The sequence below is a fragment of the Salvia splendens genome, chromosome 13 (genome assembly GCF_004379255.2).
Source record: "Salvia splendens isolate huo1 chromosome 13, SspV2, whole genome shotgun sequence".
Taxonomy (NCBI): Eukaryota; Viridiplantae; Streptophyta; class Magnoliopsida; order Lamiales; family Lamiaceae; genus Salvia; species Salvia splendens.
Window position 1 is genome coordinate 28,832,694 of NC_056044.1, and position 21,318 is coordinate 28,854,011.

The following is a 21,318-nucleotide window of genomic DNA, read 5'->3' on the forward strand; positions in this document are numbered from 1 at the left end:
TTTCGGTATTTCATCATTTGAATAGCAACTAAGTAGAAAAAATATACTCCCTTGTCCCTAAATAATAGTCTCTTTTTTATATTTTGGTCAATCCTACAAAATTAGCTGACTTTCATTTTTGGTAAGGAGTGTCTTTTATGATGTGGGTCCCATCTCTATTAACAATATTTCAATTATTTTTTTTCTCTTTTTCTCTTTTTCTCTTTTCTCTTTTTTTACTTTACAGATTCGCATTAACAATCGTGTTGTACCTAAATTTCCTATTTTTATGGACGGAGTATACTATTGAATCAAGATATGAATATTCCTATAAAAATGTGTATATGTTTATCATCAAGTCTCTCTGCATACCGTATTGATCTTTATCAAATCACATTCCTCTAACATTTGTTTTATGCATTAATTGCTAGATGATGCATTAATTGCTAGATGACCATTTGCCTCAAACCTTTGGCTCTATCACAACACTACTGTGACTCCTTTATCGAGTGTAACAATCAACTTCGTGGTCCACACAATTACTATTTTCCACCCACACATATATTTATTTTTTAATGATTTGGGAACTAAGTTTGTAGGAGTATATAACAAACAAATTAGCCGTTAAGTGATTTTATTTTATTGAGAAGTTATTGTCAACTCAAATGTCACTCCATATTGATGTGGTACCTGAGCTTCTTTCCATCAGATATATTAGAGCATCATTAACGCAACAGGCCGGGCCGCAAATCGCGAGTCCCGGCCCGAGCTGCGCGTTGGAGGCGACGGAGTTCCGGCCCAGACCGGTCCCGGGACCGCAGTTGCGGCCTAGGGACGGTCCCGGGGTCCGGCCTGGCGGGCGATGGAGCTTCCGGTTGGAGGGGGTTTGGGCAGCTCTTGTGCCCCAAGTTCTGAATTTTTATGCATTTGGAAGAGGAAGAAGAGGGAGGGGGAGAGGAGGAGGAGGAGGAGGAAGAGGAAGAGGATGGAGAGGGAGAGGAGCGAGATTTTTTTGCACTTTTTTTTAATTTTTTTAATTTTTTACTGCACTTTTTTTTAATTTTTCTAATTTTTTTATATTTTTTAGTTTATAATTTATTATTTTTGTATTAAAAATGAATTTCTCGTGTTATAATTGCTCAACGTTTTCAATTTTTACAAGTAATATAGGCTGGAGTTGTGAATAGTGCAATTTAATAGTTGTGGCTCGGGATGGGGCCTGCAGGGTTAGAGCAGTTTTGGCCTGGGACTCAAATTTAGGGGAATGATGACATGGAGGGGACTTGAGACCTGAATCCGGACCGGGGTTAATGATGCTGTTAGGATCTATAGTGCATCATTTTTTTTTAAAATTAATCAAGGAATAAGATATTAGGAGTTGGTTGATGTGAATGAATAAAATTACATCGAAATGGAATGGTGGAAGAATCGAATAACATTTCCAGTATAATTTATATGTTCACGGAATGAATATGAGTACAATTTATATTTATGTCTTATAAGTTGATTTTTTCTTACATCATATTTTTGTTTTTAAATAATGCGTCGACTAATATTATTAACACTATAATAGAAATGTTTTACTTGTCTAAAATTTGAGATTCCTTTTCTTCTCATTCTTTAGAAGAAGCATTGTATAATGTTGCATTTTCGACCAATTATGTGTGAACTTTTCCAATATATGTGCAGGGTTGTATTCATATCCTTACACTAAATATTTGGAAAACACAAAACACTTGTCGTCTATTGGATCTTATGATCTAACGTTTAGATTAATGTCACGTGTCATCTAATAATGTAGATTTTTAGCCTAATAATGTAGCTCGGATAATAATGTAATATTTTAGTCTAATGATGTAGATTTTTAATCTAATGATGTAGATTTTTAGTCTAATAATGTAGATATCCAATCTAATAATGTACCTCAGTTAATAATGTAGATTTTTAGTATAATAATGTAGCTCATCACAACCATCGAATATAAGGACCCTAATACAGCCATATATTTGCAATCAAAACAACCCCCTATATTTGCAATCAAAACAGTTTATCATATGTTTAAATAATCTATCAATTACACCTTGCTCTGACTCGCAACATCTTGCATATGTTATAGGATTCGAACAAAAGAAATGGAATGTGACTACTTTTCAACAGGCAAGAATTTTCAAAAATTCTAGAATTCTACCAACTTGGAATTCAAAAATCTAACAATTAGAGAAGCTAGGCGTGCACATGGTTCAAAAACCGCCGGTTCCGGTTTACGGTTCAAAAAACGGCCGGTTCCGGCGAAGGTTCAAAACCGCCGGTTCCAGGCCTGTTCGGCGGTTAACTTTACTTACTTTTTTTGGCTTATGAATTCTATGAAACCATTCTTGATTTTCGGTTCGGCGGTTAACTTTACTGTTGTGCAAAACCGTCCGGCGGTTCGAACCGCCGGCACCAGTTCCGGTTCCGGGTTATGAACCGGCGGTTAACCACCAGTTCGATTCGGTTTGTGCATGCCTAAGAGAAGCCTTAAAAATGTAAATGCGATATCATGAAAACTTTGACTTTGAAGTTGTACAAATCCCTGATGAGCAATGTTTTAAAAATTGGACAGGCAAGCGAACCGGCAAAACTACTAGTTCACGGTTCAAATGGTCGGACTGGTTCAACCACTGGTCCCATAATAGATGACACACTTGGAAATTGACACAGGATTTTAGGTGATGTTGTTTTGTTTGTTAGGTGGTGAGAGAAAATAGTATATTTATATTAATGTGAGAGGAAGCTTTTTCAAAAAAAAAAAGAAATATGACATCTTTAGTGGAACAAACTAAAAAAGAAATATGACATCTAATATGAGACGAAGGGAGTAATTTTTATTAGAGTTTTAAGTACTCCTTCAAAAATTTGTAATCTTATTAACAAAAACCTACGTTTCTGCTCTCTTTTCCACTCCAATTCTTCACTAAAAGACAAATAGGCTCTCTTTGAGGGATATGACTACAGAGGACTTCAAATAGCCAAATTAATAGTACTCCAGATTTCATTTTTGTACCCGTACCGGCACTGCTTTCTCCCTCACTTGCTCTCCTCTTGTCTTCTACTCCCTCCGTCCCATTGAAGATATATACTATAAGCTAATTAGTTCATATTTTTTTACACTACCTACGAATACGGTTATGAATTTAATTAACATAAAGTTTGTTTTAAAAGGGCAATTCTTGATCATTTTAAATGGTCATTCATATTCTCCATACAAAAATAGTAATTACATATGAGCATTTGCTAAAGATTCTCTTATTAGTATTAGTATTAGTATTAGTATTAGTATTAGTATTAGTAGTATCTTGACCAGTATCCCCCACAAGAAAAAACAGACACATTTATTACATTAAAAAAGCCCATCTAATTAAATCAAATATACTATACTATATTACAGCTTACAAAAAACAATACCTATATACATTGTAAATAGGCTAAAAACTAAACGATTCAATTAAACTTAGTACAGAAAATGGAGGATATTCATATACTAAATTATATTAACCTCCAAAAAAAGAGGTTAATCAAGGTGGTTTATTTGTATAAACCACCACCACAACGAAGATGATTGCAAGCAAATTGCAGTAGCAATTTTGTTGCCATCTTGTAGAATGATTGATATATCATATACTAGTATGTGTCTTGATTTAATTGTCATTTAGTGATGAGATGGTAATTAGGGATGGAATTAGCTTGTAAAAAACTAGTCCTCTTCACAAATCGACCTTTCATTCTTGGTCTCTTCTCTGCGTTGAGCTTCCTAACCTCGTACCTTATCTTCTTCGAGAACAACCTCCTCCTCCTCTTCTCTCTGTACCTCGACACCCTCGCCTCCCTCCCCGCGTCGCTCCATATTCTCCCCCCCTTCCCCCCTCCCCATTCATCACTCTGCGCATTAAAAAAATAAATATATGAGTGAAGAGAGAATAAAGTAAGGTATCAAATATTAAAAATATATTTTTTTCAAAATGACTAATTTAATCAGAGACAACTATCAAGAGTACCAGGAATATGTCTATGTTGAAGTGAGGTCTGATTCCATCCGTCCAGGGCGAGCCTTGACTAGCCCAAGCAGCGATGACTGCTTCGTAATCGAGCCTCAACAACTTCCTCGATTCATTTTCCATCGCTCCAACTTCTTCTCCGCCCGCGAAATCCAACTCCCAATTCACCTCCGGTTCGAAACTGCAGTCTTCAATTTTGACGCTTTTCTCATCAACGGTGTTTCCGTTCCCAAGCAAGCTCTCCACATCCGCCGCGAACTCGTCGTCGCACGTGCTGAGCAGCTCCTCCAGATTCAGCTCGTGATCGTCGTCGAAAAACCCTAATTCCTCCCCCTTCACCAGTATCTCCTCGTCGAAGACCGGAACCCTACAAAAGAGCTGCTCCTCCGTCTCCTCGGGGAACGGATCGTCGGAGCTCATCTCCGGCACCACCGGCAGCTGGTGGATGACCGGCGCCGCGGCGCGGAACTTCCCATGCCGCGGAGTCCTGGCTTTTTTTGTGAAGCCTTGGTGCCAGGACGGCGCGGTGCACGAGGACGTCTCGAGGCGGACGCGCTCGTGGCGGCTGGCAAGTTGGTTGGCAGAGTGCACCGCACCGTCGCAGGACTGGCAGAGGAAGGCGTCGTCAGCGGCGCAGAACCACCGCGCTCGCTTCAGCAAGCAGCTGTCGCACGCCCTCGCCGTCTTGGCGCCGAGCACATTCGATGCCTTGCTTCTATTGAGGTTCATTTTCGGTTCCTTTTTTTTTGGGGGAAATTTTGGGTGAATTAGGGCTACAAATTGGAATTAGATTTATGGAGTTATTGGTGGTTTTAGTATTGGGAGAATGAGGTGGAATTAGGGCGGGCCCATTGACGATTCTGATCTGCACTGTGATTGGATGGGACTATGTGTTCATCTTTATAGAATTATTGTGATTGGATGAGTGGAACAATTAGGGATTTCTGTGGGGTCCAGATTGAGATGTGTTTTGTCACATTTCCACTTTTCTCAATCACATAATTTCACTATGTTTGTTGGTTTATGGTTGTGGTTATACTTAATTGGACATTGTATCAGTTAAGTAAAATTGGTAATTTTTGTTTTTAAATACATCATCTAAATCTTAATGTTGGACACAAACTAAAGTGTAACTGGAAAGCAAAAATTAAGGTACAGTGGCAATTGTGTCCTTACCTTAAGGACGGTTTTATTTGCGCTTCCAATTATGTTCAATTTTCAAACATTTTTAAGCAGGTAATTGCGTATTTAATTTTGTGTACTAACAAGATATATTTGTTGCAGTGTGCAGTGGTGGATGCAGAAATAAACATAAGTAGGGGTCAAATTTTTAAAAACTTTACTTCAAAATAAATTTTTAGGTGATTTAGATTATTAATAGGGGCTTTTATATAATTATATGTATAAAATATGAATAAATTTTAAAAGTTTATAATAGAAAAAAGTTATAAAAAAAATCAATTCATTAGGGGCTAAAGCCTCTCCCCCAATACATGTAGTTCCGTCGGTGGCAGTGTGTAGTTTATTTTCACAATTGATTGACTTCTGCACTATAAATTCATTATGTTCAATATTCATATATATTGTCAATATGACGCATGAATAATTTCTTGGTACACAGTTATAAAGAAAGCTAAGAAATTTCTAATTGAACATGCGTATTATTATGTCTTAACAAAAGAATTATTTCTTCTTAACGAATTCTCCAATTTCTCCTATTAATTGTACCACTTAATTAAAGTCCAACTTTAATGAATTAAAACCCAATATTTCATTTGTTAGGGGTACAGATTGAGATGTATTTTGTGACTTTTCCACTTTTCTCAATCACAGAATTTCACAACCTTTGGTGGTTTCTACTTGTGGTTCAATTATTTGTTACTTAAAGCTTCTATTTGTGGTCCTTTGTCTCTCTCCCTCTGTCTCAAGGTCATCACTGAGGTTTTGTCATACTCAACACTCTCTCTCAAGGCCAACATTCATATGGGGTTTTGCCCTATTATGGTTTTAAAGTGTGATTTCATCCACTTGTGGATGTGATTGATGAAAATTTGAACGAGTGTTGCCAAAACTGTCATTCTCTGGCTTTTGGGGAAGAGAAGGGCGTGGTGACTCGGCCATGAAGTCCCATCTCACGACCCTTATAATATCACTTTTAATGTTTCGTCTGAATGGAATAAAATTATTTCTATTTTTTCCTTGCTTGTAGCTGTCACATATGTGATTAATTTATACAAAATAAAAACTATCAAGTGGGCTATTTAGAAGCAAGTTTCGATGTCATGAGGAAGTTGACAAGCAGTATAGTTGAGTGTCTAAATCTAGTGTTATCAAGTGGGCTAAGCCGGTCCGCTTAAGGCCTTGCTTGGCCTAGCTCACGACTAGGGGTGGAAATTCGGGTACTCATGGGTACTCGACACGAAACTGGGTACCCAAACTGAAAACATCTAAAGTACACCCCCAATAACGACCTGATATGTTTTTCGGATACTTGAATACCTGCTACAATTATCCGAATCCGACAAATCGGATACTTAAACACTCGACTCTTTACACATGTTAATAACTATTAAAATCATTAAGAATGGCAAAATGTATAATATTTTCAAAAGTTAAAGTTATCTTATTCATTAAGAATATACTCCCTCCGTCCCACTCAAGATGGCCACATACTTTAGTGGCACGGGATTTTAGGAAGTGTTGTTAGGTGGAATAAAGTAGAAAGAAAAAAGATAGTTGAATATTTTAATGAGGAGAGATGAGATATGAGGTTATTTCCAAAATTGGAAAGTGGCCATCTTGATTGGGACTAGGGCTGGCAATTTTTGACACGACACGAACCGCATGAAATTAATGGGTTCGGGTCAGAGCTTATTGGGTTTGTATCCTTATCGGGTCGACCCATTAAGGACACGAAAATTTCGTGTCGTGTTCGTGTCGGGTTCGTGTTATCCGTTAACAAATAATATTTTAATATTATTAATTCTTATTATTTTCATTTTTAAATATTTATTAAATTGACTCTCATAGTCTCATATGGTCATATCTCATTTAAATCATTTAAATATTTAATCACTTTCCAACACGTGTTGTTATCGTGCCGTGTTGACCCGAAGTGGTTCGTGTCGTTAATGGGTTCGTGTCGTGTTCGTGTCTGAGGGTAGCGGGTCGTGTTCGTGTTCGTGTTTGGGGTTTTCTTAACAGGTCGTGTTCGTGTTTGTTGTTATCGTGTTCGCGTCGTTATCGTGTCGACACGATAACGACCCGACACGCACGATTTGTCACCCCTAATTGGAACAAACAAAAAAGAAAAGATGGTAATCTTGAATAGGACGGAAGGAGTATATAATATTAATTAGTTCTTTTTTGTTTGTTTTGCATGCTAGTAATGCCTTTTTATGAACTTAAAAATTCTGACGGTATTGCCGAGGGAGGCCAGTAGCTAACCAAGATGCAATGAGAGAGAGTATGTGAAGATAGCAACATAATGGATATAGAGACTTGCAATAAGAAAGGGTAGGAATGAGAGTTGAGTCACTTTGACGGAGAGTGAGATGATTGGCGTATTTATAGAGATTAGAGAAAGTTAATCTAATTATTTAATTAAGTAAATAACTTAGCTCATCCCCCTAGTCCTGAAAGGCCAAACGTAATTAAAATATACTCAAAACAATAAATCGGGTATTCGGATAATACCCGATGCCCGATTGGGTTGCCCGATACCCAACTTATCTTAAATTTCACCATCCAATCCCATTAGATTGGATATCTAGTATCCATTGCTCGACAGTCGACAGATGTCAGGTAAACCCAATATCCGATATATGTATTCTTACCCCTTCTCACGACTGAAGCGCGTTGGTTGGGTTGGGTTTCTTTAACTCGGTTCAAGCCCACTTGATAAGTGGGTTGGGTAGGGTCATGATTGACGAGTTGGATAATTTTTTTAAAATTGCACGAAACAATATATTAATATCTACTAAATAAATATGAATATTTAAATTTATTTTATTGTAATTATATTTTAAATCAATAAAATATAACTAAAATTGGAATAGAAATGGAAATATAAATAATTAAAACGGTCTAATTGGAGCTCGCTTCGGCCCATCCTAGACAAGTGTAAGTAAAAAGTAAACCACAGTATAAATTTAAATATATTTCTCCATATATAAAATAATAAAATAGTTGGGTAAACAACTCTAAAATAAAAGTGCCCTTTTATACAATATTTGGTTGCCTAATAAATCAAATAATAATAATATCAACAACTACAACAAATAATAGTAATATACTAATATACTGGACTTTTTTGTTAATCGGTCATCTTTTAATTTTCTGGAATTTATTAGAATTGTGATATAAATGTAGTTTTAGTACTGCAACGTAATTATTTTGGTTCATACAACTTAATGATCAAAATATTTAGATAATTTGTGTTGAAACATTGGTACAGTATAAAACACTTGAGGGCGTTTTCGGAATAAATTGTGGTCATTTGTTAAATGTCTTGACGTATTATCGAATTAGCAATCAATAAATTATAATAGTACGACTTTGGAAAAGGAATTTCGAATATATCGTGATCCTTAAAATTGACATTTTGTTGCATATTCTTATTACGTACAGTTGTCAGTCGACACGTACTGACTATCCAAGCTACAAGAAAATTGTTAGTACTATCATATTGAATTAAGAAATTGATATGAGAGGTACAAAACATATACTCCCTTGGGACTACTATCATATTGAATTAATAAATTGATATGAGAGGTACAAAATCCATCCGTCCCAAGGAAGATGACTCATTCCTTAGGTGACACGAGATTTTATGCAGCTTTATTTTATGTATTAAGTGGAGAGAGTAAAGTAAGAGAGATGAATAAAGTAGATATTAAATGTGTTTCCATTTTTAGTAATGAGTTATCTTGGTTGGGACAAACTAAAAAAGAAAGTGAGTCATCTTCAATGGAATGGAGGGAGTACTATAACGTCTATAATTAGGGGTGGCAAAATGGGTAGCGACCCGTCGATAACGGGAAACGGGGCGGGATCGAGTAGTGTGTTTTAGAGTTTTGCGGGTAGCGGGTATACCCATTACCCGCGCGGGTATACTCGTTAGTCCCGATAATACCCGTTATTATAAGCATTAGCCATATACCATTTTTTAATATTCCCTTTGTTCCATATTAATAGAGGCGTTTCAAATATTTAAAGTGGAGAAAAAAAAGGTAAATAGTTAAATAATAATAGTCATATACGCACTCATTTTGAAAAATTAAAAATAAATAGTTAGAATGGAGAAAAAATAAAGTAAGAGGGATAACAATGTAGAGAAGAGTATTTATATTATTATTTTTCCAAAATGAGTGAAGAAAATGAAATGTCTCTATTAAGGCGGAACAGTGGGAGTACTTTATATAATCTAAGATTCTTTTGAAACATTTTTATATTCTAACGAACATACAATAGAAAACTCACCGGAACTGACTATAGAGTGTCCCCTCACTTTTATTCTCAATCTATTCAAAGTTTCCACCGGAACTGACTATAGCCTATTTCTATGGGACGGAGGGAGTATTTTAATTAATTATAGAATTTTTAACATAAAATTGTTAAATAGTTATATTTGAGAATTTGAAATTGTGTTTAGTAAAAATAAATTTAGTTGCTTGTAAATACATAAATCATTACTCAATTTTGATTTTTTAAAACTAATTAATTCCAATATAAATTCAAAGTATCAAAGAAAAGTTTTTTATGATAATTAATTAATTTTCTAAATTTACTCATAATGTTGGGTTTTGTTCATCGAAAATGGTAAAAAATGATTTATAAGTTGTTGTCAAATGGAATTTGACATTGATATGCTACACACTATTGTAATTGTATCGACAAGAGTTTTAATCGTATATTGGAATTTTCACTTTTGAATTTGAAAAACTAAGTTATTGATAAATGAAATTCAAAAAATGCCAAATTACAAAGCATTGAAGTTGTGAGTTTAACTCAGTATTTTGATTTCAAGAAAAACTTTAACGAAAAAGTACTAAATTTCTTAGATCTCACAACGTGAAATGCATGGGCGGTGTTACCGTAGACCGAATTTAATTATCTCTATGTTTGAGAAATATGATTAGTATTTAGAAATGAAACGTTCTGATCATTTTTGACAAGATGTCAAGATCATATTTATTGAATAGTGTAAGTTATTTTTCAGATTGGTTGAGTCTTGAGTGGCTGGTGTTAGATTTTGGAGGCAGACAATGGAATGAAGTTGTGGGCGGACAAGGAAATAAATTTATGTAGGGGCTATATTTTTTAATTTTTATGTGTAAGTATATTTTTGAATAATTTAGATGGTTGATAGGGACTTTTACATAACAGTTTATGACCAAATTTAAAATTTTTACGGGCTCAAGGTCTCCTTTTGTATTATGTATTGTTAATTTGAGTATCGTTTAATTGTAATTGTAGACATGTGGTATAATATTTAAAAAAAAACCAAAGATAAATCAAACTTTCATTATAGAAACACTAGCTTCACAAGTTTATTATTGCACCATCACATGAATGTAATTTGGAATTAAAAAATTACGATAGTTGTAATAAGTAAAAAATGTAAAATTGATTGGATTAAAAATGTGTGTCTATCTTAGTTATTGTTGGGCCAGAACTGAGCCTGAAGGTAATCGATGATGTTTTTCTCAACCCGGAAAGCCTTAGCCAACACATCCGGGTTGATCTTGGGGTCCGACCCGAACACCGCGTTGGCAATGGTTATAGTACCCGGGTTCTGGCTGCCGAAGCTAGCAAATGCAACGGCGTTAGTCTTTCCGACGTTGAACTGGAAGTGGATGAGACCTTGTGGGAAGACGAACACATCTCCGGGGTACAAATACTTGGTAAAGAGCTTGTTCTTCTGGGCAGGGTCGGCCGGGTTGGAAGTGACGAACCCCACGTAGAGAGTGCCTTCCACCAAGAGGAAGGCCTCGGTGGCACGCGGGTGGGTGTGGGGTGGGTTGATCCCATAAGGGGCGAAGTCAAGGCGAGCCATGGAAACGCCGAGAGTGTTGAGGCCTTCGAGCTGGTTGACGTTGACCGGAGTCACAGCTGATCCGAGCTGATTGGATGTGTTTCCGGCCTTGTTTAGACCCTGGAAAAGGAAATCCTCCGCAACCACCATGTTCGGGTTTTTGCAAAACCTCCCATTCACAAGAACTGGGCACGGAGATTAAGTAAACGAATATTTAGTTAGTTAAGTGAAAGAGAATAAAGTTTAAAAAAAATAAAGGAGTACTCCTATAGAGATTAAATGTGTTGATGCTTGTCATATTTAATTATTAATATTATTATAGTCTATATATAAAAGGAATATGACTGAACAATAGTGGGAAGTAGGTTTTATCGAAGATATTTACCAGCATTTTTGGCATCGGGAACAGCAACGCAGAAATCCTGAAGTTGGCTTGGGTCCGATGCGTGCGCAACCGAAGCCCACGTAAACACAAGAAATATGGTGCATAAACCAAAAGCCATCTTCATTTTAGGAGATGAGTATACGTTACTCAATTACTTGTGTTTATAGTTATCTTCTTTTATCTCTGATGAAAACTTAGAATGAGAAGTATTCCTTTTTATAGGAGTGAAAAACAACAATCTTCATTTCTCATCTTTTTAAAAAAAATTGAACTTTTCTTGGTCGAAACCTTCACACGGCTTGTTATTATCTTCCTCTAATTAGCTGCGTCTAAGTATATCAAACTTTTTTATACTATATTTTATTATATGAAGACTCCTTCAATCAACTTATAGTTCAAATTAGACTTAGTTAATCCAAAATCTTAGACCAGTCAATTAATGCATACTTTATTAGTCTATAGATTTATTTTTTAGTGAATTACTAATTTACCCTATCCAATTAAATCACAAGATATTATAATAAAACAAGATAAATCAGTCCTCCAACTAATTAAATATAGAAGGTGATTATGAAAGTTAGGTTTTGGATTGGATATTGACTCACCAAAATCTCCCAAGCCGTACACTATTTCAATTCATTAAATAAGATTTAAAATTAATATTTGCTCTTTATAATTATACTATGCGTACAGAAGTTGATATTTCTACTTTCTATTCTTTATAACAAGTAATAATTATGTCGTGCAAATTAATTATTGGATGTTTAAATTGGTATGAGGGCCACATTTTGTCTAATTGTTTATTTTATATCCAGCCATAATTAATCTCTATAAGTAAAGGTTACCAAGTCCAATTAAAGCTGTTTCAATTAATTCAGCAAGAATGAATCTCCAGCACGAAAATGTTACTTAGTCTATTTTGGTGGCAAAGTTTCTGATGGTGTATAAATAGAAAATGTTGTGACGATGTCAAAAGTAAATATTATTTTATGGCTGATTTTGAATGTGATGGTGTTCGAACAAGTTGATATATATATAATGTGGCCGAGAATAACTAAAAGGGACATAATTAATATAATAGCGTCATCGAATTAATTTTGCTTAATTACTTGGCTTTCTTAAAAATTTCAATCCTATATTTTCTTATAATTCTGATAATTCACTGTTCCTTTTTTCTAGAATAAAAAAAATTGAAGCGATTAAATTAATTATGATTTGAATATTACTCCTATTTTCCTTAGAGTTAGCTTCACTGTTCCTTCAAGAGTTTTTGTGATAAGAGATTTAATTAGTTATTGCATTTCTTTACGCAAACACAATTATTTTATGCACATGACAATGTCAATTTAACTGAGACCAATATATTTTAATGAAGCTTGTTTATAAGAAAATATTGCTGCTTCAGGCCGATTCAAATGCATAATTGGTAGTAATATTATAGATTTTATATATGTCAGTTTTAATTCGGTAAATAACACAACTAATTCACCCACTTTTTCTTAGATAATTAATCATGCATATCTAATTAGTGTTTTCTTGTCTACTTATTCTTCTAAAACAGCATATACTTCTGTTAAGATTACTAAGAGTATCCACTATAAGGCGGACACGCCCAATAGCCCCGCCCCAGTTTTTGTCCATAGCCCCAGTTTTGTTGTTCATAGCCCTAAAATTTTGTGTCCGCCACTATAGTGGACACCTCCAATAGCCCTCAAATTTTATAATCAACTTTCATTTTATAATGTTTCAAGTAATTATGAACAAATTTATCGGGCTATACGTAATTAGAAGAACACGACTATACGAAGTAGAAGTCTACATTTAATCTAGTACAAATCACTAACATGTTTACACTGCGCCACCACCTCCCCTACGTGCCCACACTTCTTCAATCAAATCGGCCTGCAGTGTGTTATGTGATGTGGTCCTGCGCATATCAGCGAAGCGTTGGATCAAATATTCATTGCTCTGTGGTACGCCCCATCTGGATCGGCGCGGAGGCAACACCGTGACTTGTACTTGCTCCTTCTTCCGATGCCCATCGCTCTGCCGCAAAGCCTTCATCTTCTATTATCATATTATGCAATATGATACAGGCTAACATAATATTCGCGACATCATCTTCATGCCGAACTCATGTCGGACACCATATAATAGCCCACCGCGATTGGAGGACACCAAAAGCCCGCTCAACATCTTTCCTAGCACTCTCTTGTTTGCGCGCAAAATATTGTTTCTTCGGTCCAACCGGTTGGCGGACAGTCTTCACGAATACGGGCCACCGCGGATATATCTCATCTACAAAATAGTAGGCCCTACTGTACTGCGTACCGTTGGCTACGAAGCTGATTTCTGGACCCTCCCCCCGGCACTCCTCGTTGAAGAGCAGTGATGACTAAAGAACATTGATGTCGTTGTTCGAACCTGCCACACCGAAATACGCATGCCAGATCCGCAGACGGTAGTCCGCAACGGCTTCCAGAATCATCGTTGGATGTTTGCTTTTGAATCCAGTAGTGAACTGGCCTTTCCATGCCACGGGGCAGTTCCTCCACTCCCAATGCATGCAATCGATGCTTCCTAACATTCCTGGGAACCCGTGCATCGAACCGTGCATATCCAGTAGGTGCTGACACTCATCCGGGTTGGGCTTCCGTAGAAACTCCCCACCGAAAATTTCCCGGATCCCCTTACTGAACTGCCTGAGCACCGTGAGGCCAGTCGTCTCACCCATCTGTAGGTATTCATCGAACATGTCCGCTGGTCCGGCGTAGGCAAGCTGCCGGATTGCAGCGGTGCACTTCTGTTGCGTAGACAGCCCGATCCGGCCAGCCGCATCACGCCGGAGGGTGAAGCACCGATAACGCTCCGCCAAATTCGTCGCTATATAGTTGAACAGTCGTCGCGACATCCTGAATCTCCAGCGGAATATCTCGGGTGGATAACGGGGGTTATCCACAAAGTAATCATCCATTAGACGATGGTGCGCACCGACGTGGTCTCGTGGGATTGTCCGCCGATGAGTAATGGCACGAGGGATCGCATCCTCCGCATTCTCCGCCTCCTCCGCCAAACGGGCCGCTTCCTCCTGGGCGGCCTGGTGTTGCACCTGTTGAATCAGAGCATTCCACAAATTGTTCATTTTCGACCCCAAATTGTAGTGAGAGAAATTTTTATACATGTAGAGTTGGAATGGTGTGAAAATAATGAATGGAGTGGGGTGTATTTATAGGTGATTGAAATGTAAAAATAAAAATCGGCTATAGCCGCGGCTGTCGGTGCCGCCACTATAGGCGCCGCGCCTAGAGCCGCGTCCGCCCCCATTTCGCCGCGTCCTCGCCCCGGAGTCGGCTGAAGCCCGTCCGCCCCCCTACCGCCCCCATTTCGGTGTCCGCCCGCGCTCTCCACTATAGCCGCCCGCCCTCCGCCCCAACCCGCGGCTATAGCCGCGGGCTCCCCAGTGGATACCCTAATTATCTAGTGCACAACTGCATGCTTATTCTTCATTTGATCCTCTATTGATTTTCATATTTTTCTTGGACAAGTTGAAAATGAAAGATCAACACCCTTGACTTTATATTATATACTTCCCCTCTAGGTTTGGTTAATTTGATGGAGACTAATTATATAAAAGCTCAATCAAATATGCTTTGATAGAGAAATTAACAGCAGGCAATATATATTATACTAGTAGTTGATTGATGGAGATTGAAGACGTCTAAATAAAATTAGATTTTAAAAATATGAAATGTAGTAGTTATATGATGAATTTCTCCTATAAAAAGGAGTGCTTATGATGCTAAGTTTTCCATCACAACAACAATATATCATCAAATATATGAAGATGGCTTTTGGTTTATGCGCCATTGTTCTTGTTTCTTCATGGGCTTCGATGGCATATGCTTCCGATCCCGGCCAGCTTCAGGATTTCTGCGTTGCTGCTCCCGATTCCAGCTCTGCGGGTAATTCAATCGATTATATCAAACAGACATTATGTATAGAGTCTGTTTGTAAGGGTAAATCACTCCAAAATTTTAAATAAAAAAATAGAAAAAATTATCTGACCTAAATTGTGTGTTCTTATCATCTGCATCTGCATGTATATATACTAAATTGTTTGCATGCAGTTTTTGTGAACGGGAAGTTTTGCAAGAACCCGAACATGGTGGTCGCAGATGATTTCCTCAGACAGGGTCTAAACAAGGCCGGAAACACGTCCAATCAGGCTGGATCGGCCGTGACTGCAGTCAATGTTAACCAGCTTCCTGGGCTCAACACTCTAGGCGTTTCCCTAGCTCGCCTCGACTTCGCCCCCTACGGGATAAACCCACCCCACACCCACCCGCGTGCCACCGAAGCCTTCCTCTTGATGGAAGGCACTCTCTACGTGGGGTTCGTCACCTCCAACCCAGCCGATCCGGCCCAGAAGAACAAGCTATTCACCAAGTATTTGTACCCCGGAGATGTGTTCGTCTTTCCACAAGGTCTCATCCATTTCCAATTGAACGTCGGAAAGACCAACGCCGTTGCATTTGTTGGCTTCGGCAGCCAGAACCCGGGTACCATCACCATTGCCAACGCGGTGTTCGGGTCGGACCCCAAGATCAACCCGGATGTGTTGGCTAAGGCTTTCCGGGTTGAGAAGAACATTATTGATTACATTCAGGCTCAGTTCAACTAAAACTAAAACCTCTGCCTAAAATAGACACGCAATATATGGTGTGTCCAATTCATATAATAATTTGAATAGTCTTTACTTATTACATCTGCGTGACTTGGAAAATTATGTGTATCCGAGTGTTATATTTCATTGATGCTACAAGTTTTTGCACAAATAAAATTCTTTCATGTATTCTCTGTTTCTTTCCTATAATTTTGCCTCTGATTACTTTTTATGAAGTGTATTATGGTTAAGAGTGGATATAAATATTACTTATATTTTTATTTTTGTGGATAGAGTCAATCTTTACTTAACCAAAATGTTTAATTTAATTTTATGTTAGTATTACATTTTGTATTTCACGGTTCAAAGTGACTATTTTGGGTTAATCTACAATTTTGGAATTGTGTAAATCTACAAATTCAACTTTTGACAAAGTGAAAACATTAATTAAATAATAGTAGTACTAAAATATCTAACTAATTGATTAACAGATAACTAATTTTTTTAGTCCCTTGAGATTGCACTAGTATTATTCTTGGACTCTATTTGTTAAAAATATCACCAAATATCTCTTGACATTGATGTTAGTATTCTTGAACATGCTTTGTCCATTAAAATGTAGTAGTAGTTCCGTCATCAATAAAATATCTTAACAAGTCGTATACTGTCACAAATTTTATCTTCGTATTCACAAATACTGCATACATAAAAATTGAAGAGAAAATGACAGTCTCATCGGAGCCAAGCACCGCCAACACGTCAGCAAGCACGACTCTCCGATTGGCGGCGTACACCTCCCCACCCCACTTCCTGCCCACCAACTCCGTCCCCAGCTTCACCGCCGCCTCTACCGTCGCCTCAGCGCCGTCGTGGGCCGAGTCCACGATCCCCCACTCCACCCCCATCTCCGCCGTGATCTTCGCCGCCGCCATCACCACGCTCCGCCAGATCTTCGGAGACCCGACCTTGCTCTTCACGAGCTGCACGAACCACCGCGGAATCGGGTAGCCGATGTCGAGCTCGCTCATGTAGAGATAGCCTCTATCCCTGTGCATACAGTGGCGGAGCTCGGAATTTAATTTAGGTGAAACAAAAGAATGTAATAAAATGATAAGTGGTTTAATTTAATAACTTCAATTAAGTGAGTATATTAAAAATATCTACATAATAGATATAGAAAAAAATTTAGAATTTAAGGTGGGATATATACCAAAAATAAATTTAAAATTTTAAAATTAGAAAACAAAATGATAAGAATGAAACATGTTGAGTGTGGCTTATGCCCTTGCCTGCGCATGAGGAGGTAGTCGTGGGTGAGGGCGAGGATGAAGCCGGCGGCGGAGGCGTGGCCGTTGACGGCGGCAATTGTGGGCATGGGGAGGGAGATTAGGTCCTCCACCAAGAGACGGAGCTTCTTGGAGATGATCTTGGGCCGGGTCGGGTCGGCTAGGGCCCAGGCCTGGTCGTAGCCGTTGGAGAAGAATTTTCCCTGAGCAGTGGTGATGAGGGCGGTCGAGGGCGTCGACTCCGACTTGACTTGAGCGACCGCCGCCGTGATGGAGTCGAGGAGCTCGGGGTTGAGGCGGTGGTCCGTCTCGCCGGTGATTGTGAGGATGAAAACATCGCCGCGTTTCTCCAAACTGCACATTGCACCACCTCTAGTTTACGTACGGACTCAAATTGAAGATGTGAGGTTTTAAATTTGAGGATTTTGTTTTTGTCTCAACAACTTATGAAATAGGTAGATTACCTGCGTAGTTGAAATTGCAATGAACACCAACTCAAGATATCTTTGTTTTATGTCATGTCAATTTTTCAAGTTAAATTCTGAACAACAATAACTCTTGGCCAAAAATTAGGTGAGACCACGAATATCATAAACCATGAAAATAGTTTTAAAAGAAAAAAAAATCAAATTATCACTCCCTTAAATGGACGATCCGCGTCTTAGTTCTCATAACTAGCTAAATGTTACTCCCTCCGTCCACAAAAGACAGTCCTATTTGTGGACGGCAAGTTTTAATGAGAAATTGGTAAAGTAAAAGATAATAACAGAAAAAATAAGTAAAGTGTGAGATATAAACTTTCCACATTTAAAAATGAGACTTTTTTTTTGGACATCTCAAAATAGCAAAATATGACTATTTTTCATAAACAAGGGTATATCATTTGTTGTGAGTGTCCTAAGTTGTGCACAAAGATTTCGTAAATAAAATATTGAGTCAGTGTGTACTACAAGATTTTTAAAAATAAAAATGAACTAATTTATTTAACAGACCAAAATAGAAAAAATGATTATTTTTTAGGAAGAGTATAATATTAATGTGGTTAAAAATAAAAATGAACTAATTTATTTAACAGACCAAAATAGAAAAAATGATTATTTTTTAGGAAGAGTATAATATTAATGTGGTTAATGTCTGAAATAGTTAGGTAGATTAGTAAGTTAGTGATGAAAAATAGTAAACTAAAATTATATTTTCTCTGTGACATATTTTTCTGTTTATAATGTCTCACAATGTAACATATTTCTAAAAATAAAATATCTTTCTCTCAACTTTATTCTCTCTTTAATTAACATATTAAATGATTATGAATAAAAATTTCATATAAAAAAGAAATATTTTGCATGAGACTACAAAAAAAATTTCCTATTGCAACTTCTTTTGCAATTTACTATGTGAGCAGGTGGTTGGTTGCAACAAATTAATACCTATATTACACATATGTGTCGATCATTAAAAGGTAAAAACTCTGCAAGTGTAGTGATCTATTTTCAATACTCCACAAAATATGTCCTCACCCCATAGTAGAACATTTTCAAATTTGTTGCCTCACCAAACACTACTTAGTACAATAAGACTATTCATTTAGCTTACTCGATTAAATGCACAACAACTGCCGCAAATAATTAAGGAGTAATTATCATACTTAACACATTAATTATAAAACATCCAAACTTATAGATAACACACTAATTTTAATTATAATTAACATACAAAGGAAAATAAGACTAGATTTGGGCGTTAGGTCTAAATCACTACTACTATACTTGGGTCGCAGTTTTAAAGTTAATTACACATATGGTGGGCTGGGCCCTCTCTAATGAACATGGCCAATTTTTGTTTTTGAGCTCCATCCAATTTATAATACTCCGTATGATTTTATTTAGGCAAACTGCCTTAAAAGTCATAAACTTTTGTCGAATTCCGCTTTTTCCCACGAACTAAACAATTGGCGTATAATGTCATTAACTTTATCAGATTGCTGGTATTTCCCATTTGACTCGACCCTGCAATTTTTCCGGTTGAAAATTTGCATGCGTGGCAAGCCTGAAAGTTGACATGGAGATTGCCGGAAATTTACAAATCAACGTCATTTTCCATAGATAAAACAACGTCGTTTCATGAGATTACACCTTAAATTCAATTTTAATCCCAAATTGCAAGCCATAGGGTTCAGATTTTAATCCCAATTTCGATTGAATCTTTTATTTTAACAAGATTGTTTCGAATTAAGTCAATTTCTGGCAATTGCAATTCCCTTTTTGTTGTTTTGATGCACTATTTATTAGCACTAAAAATACCTGCAAGCATACAGGGTAGATCTAGTATAGCTAAAGGTCAGTACCGGATATCGAACACAGGGAATAAGATTGCAACTGGCTATCATATACTAAGCGTCATATACTATTTAGAGACACGGAGAATTTTGTTTTTGTTTTTATAAACTAGACATAAATATGAACAAATATAAAAATAAAATAAAATAGACAAAGCAGGCTAAAGAATGTAGAGTTTTAGGATACGACTACTACGACCTAGTGATGATTGATCTCACAAAACCTTTACCTATAAGTGTCTCCATGATTATTAGGAAAGTCGTGATTCTAAGATAAGCCCTCTCTCGAGTGCACTTATCCAGTAGATTAGACTCTAACTATCAAAGTCTCCTTCCAATAGATTAGATTCTAACTCCTTATGGTTCCTAAGACTCAAGCCCTCACAAAGGGTCCCCTCTCTCGAGTGCAGATAAACCTATGTGTTGTACTCGTTCCTTTTACCACGTAAAACTAGCTATCTCTCGATTAATCTAGTTAACGAACATAGTTCTAAAGTTGGCCAGACAAAAGAACAATAAAAGCACAAGAACAAGCAAAATAATCACAAGAGCTAGGAAAAGGTTCAATTCAATCAATCAAAACATATTCATAATAATTTTCACCAAACAAATCTACAAATGATGTTTAACTACTCATAGACAAGTAGTAAAAACAAGAATAATAGCACTAGATATGAAAGAAATCGATAGAACCCAAGGTTGAATCTTCAATCTTCAATCGTTTCTTGCCTGGATCTGCAGAGCTCCGCTCCAATGGAAGATGGATGAGTTATGTGTGAGAGATGGAGTGGAAGAATGTGTAGAGGGAGGAGGATTGGGGCTCTGAGATGTGGGAGACGAAAACCCTCGGTCTCTTTTATACCCGGGGCGGAAATACAGACGTAAAGCCTCGCAGAACACATCGCCCGGTCGGGCGATTTTAAGTCGCCAAAATGCCCGGTCGGGCAAATTTTCTGGAGTTCGCGACTAAAACGCCCGGTCGGGCGTTTTCCCCATAAAAATCGCCCGGTCGGGCGTTTCCTCTGAAATCCTCCAAAAGCATGATCTTCGTCTTCGAAAGGGCTTCGCGTGAGTATCTTGCACGCCCCCATCGGAGTCCGGATGAGAGAGTTATGGCTATTATACGAAAGTCGCGCATTGAAGCGCGGATGACTTGAATAATATAGTGGGCGATTCTTCCTTCAAGCTCGTTTTCAAGTCATTTTCACCTGTTTTAGCTCCAAACACTCGACAAACTCGTCAAAACACTAATTAGTGTATGTGTGGATAAAAACCTAAATTAAACACCTTAAATCATCAAAATCACCATCTCATTACCCACAACACCATCCTAAATTATGAGTTTGTCAACTCCCCCAAACTTGCATATTTGTTTGTCCTCAAACAAAACAAGAGAAAAACTAATAAAGAAACACGGATGCTAAGAACTAGACTTCATAGTTGCCTCAAAAATTGTAACAAGAAATAAAGAGTTTGACAAGAATACAAATCAAATCAAGCAAAGCTTATTAGTGCATTTTCATTACTAGCTCGTTGATCACCTTGAAGTACATGCGCTCACAAGTGTTTAGAAGTGTGTTTATCACTCACTCACAAAGTG

General features: G+C 37.3%; 4 protein-coding genes across 4 annotated transcripts; 1 reads left to right on the forward strand and 3 right to left on the reverse strand.

The window, feature by feature from the left end:
- Nucleotides 1–3,333: 3,333 nt before the first annotated feature.
- On the reverse strand, nt 3,334–4,804 carry LOC121760501 (zinc finger protein CONSTANS-LIKE 16-like). Its single transcript, XM_042156159.1, has 2 exons — nt 4,014–4,804; nt 3,334–3,897 (listed from the first exon to the last, which is right to left on the reverse strand). The coding sequence occupies exons 1-2, from the start codon at nt 4,740–4,742 to the stop codon at nt 3,664–3,666; spliced, it is 963 nt and encodes a 320-aa protein (XP_042012093.1). The 5' UTR covers nt 4,743–4,804; the 3' UTR covers nt 3,334–3,663.
- A 5,821-nt stretch (nt 4,805–10,625) lies between these two features.
- LOC121761591 (putative germin-like protein 2-1) lies at nt 10,626–11,593 on the reverse strand. The gene is made up of 2 exons (XM_042157228.1): nt 11,435–11,593; nt 10,626–11,234 (listed from the first exon to the last, which is right to left on the reverse strand). The coding sequence occupies exons 1-2, from the start codon at nt 11,556–11,558 to the stop codon at nt 10,669–10,671; spliced, it is 690 nt and encodes a 229-aa protein (XP_042013162.1). The 5' UTR covers nt 11,559–11,593; the 3' UTR covers nt 10,626–10,668.
- Nucleotides 11,594–15,269: 3,676 nt separating this feature from the next.
- On the forward strand, nt 15,270–16,286 carry LOC121761516 (putative germin-like protein 2-1). The gene is made up of 2 exons (XM_042157156.1): nt 15,270–15,396; nt 15,562–16,286. Exons 1-2 carry the CDS (start codon nt 15,273–15,275, stop codon nt 16,113–16,115), a joined length of 678 nt encoding a protein of 225 aa, XP_042013090.1. The 5' UTR covers nt 15,270–15,272; the 3' UTR covers nt 16,116–16,286.
- Nucleotides 16,287–16,681: 395 nt separating this feature from the next.
- On the reverse strand, nt 16,682–17,841 carry LOC121761307 (enoyl-CoA delta isomerase 1, peroxisomal-like). Its single transcript, XM_042156958.1, has 2 exons — nt 17,387–17,841; nt 16,682–17,144 (listed from the first exon to the last, which is right to left on the reverse strand). The coding sequence occupies exons 1-2, from the start codon at nt 17,743–17,745 to the stop codon at nt 16,709–16,711; spliced, it is 795 nt and encodes a 264-aa protein (XP_042012892.1). The 5' UTR covers nt 17,746–17,841; the 3' UTR covers nt 16,682–16,708.
- Nucleotides 17,842–21,318: the final 3,477 nt, after the last annotated feature.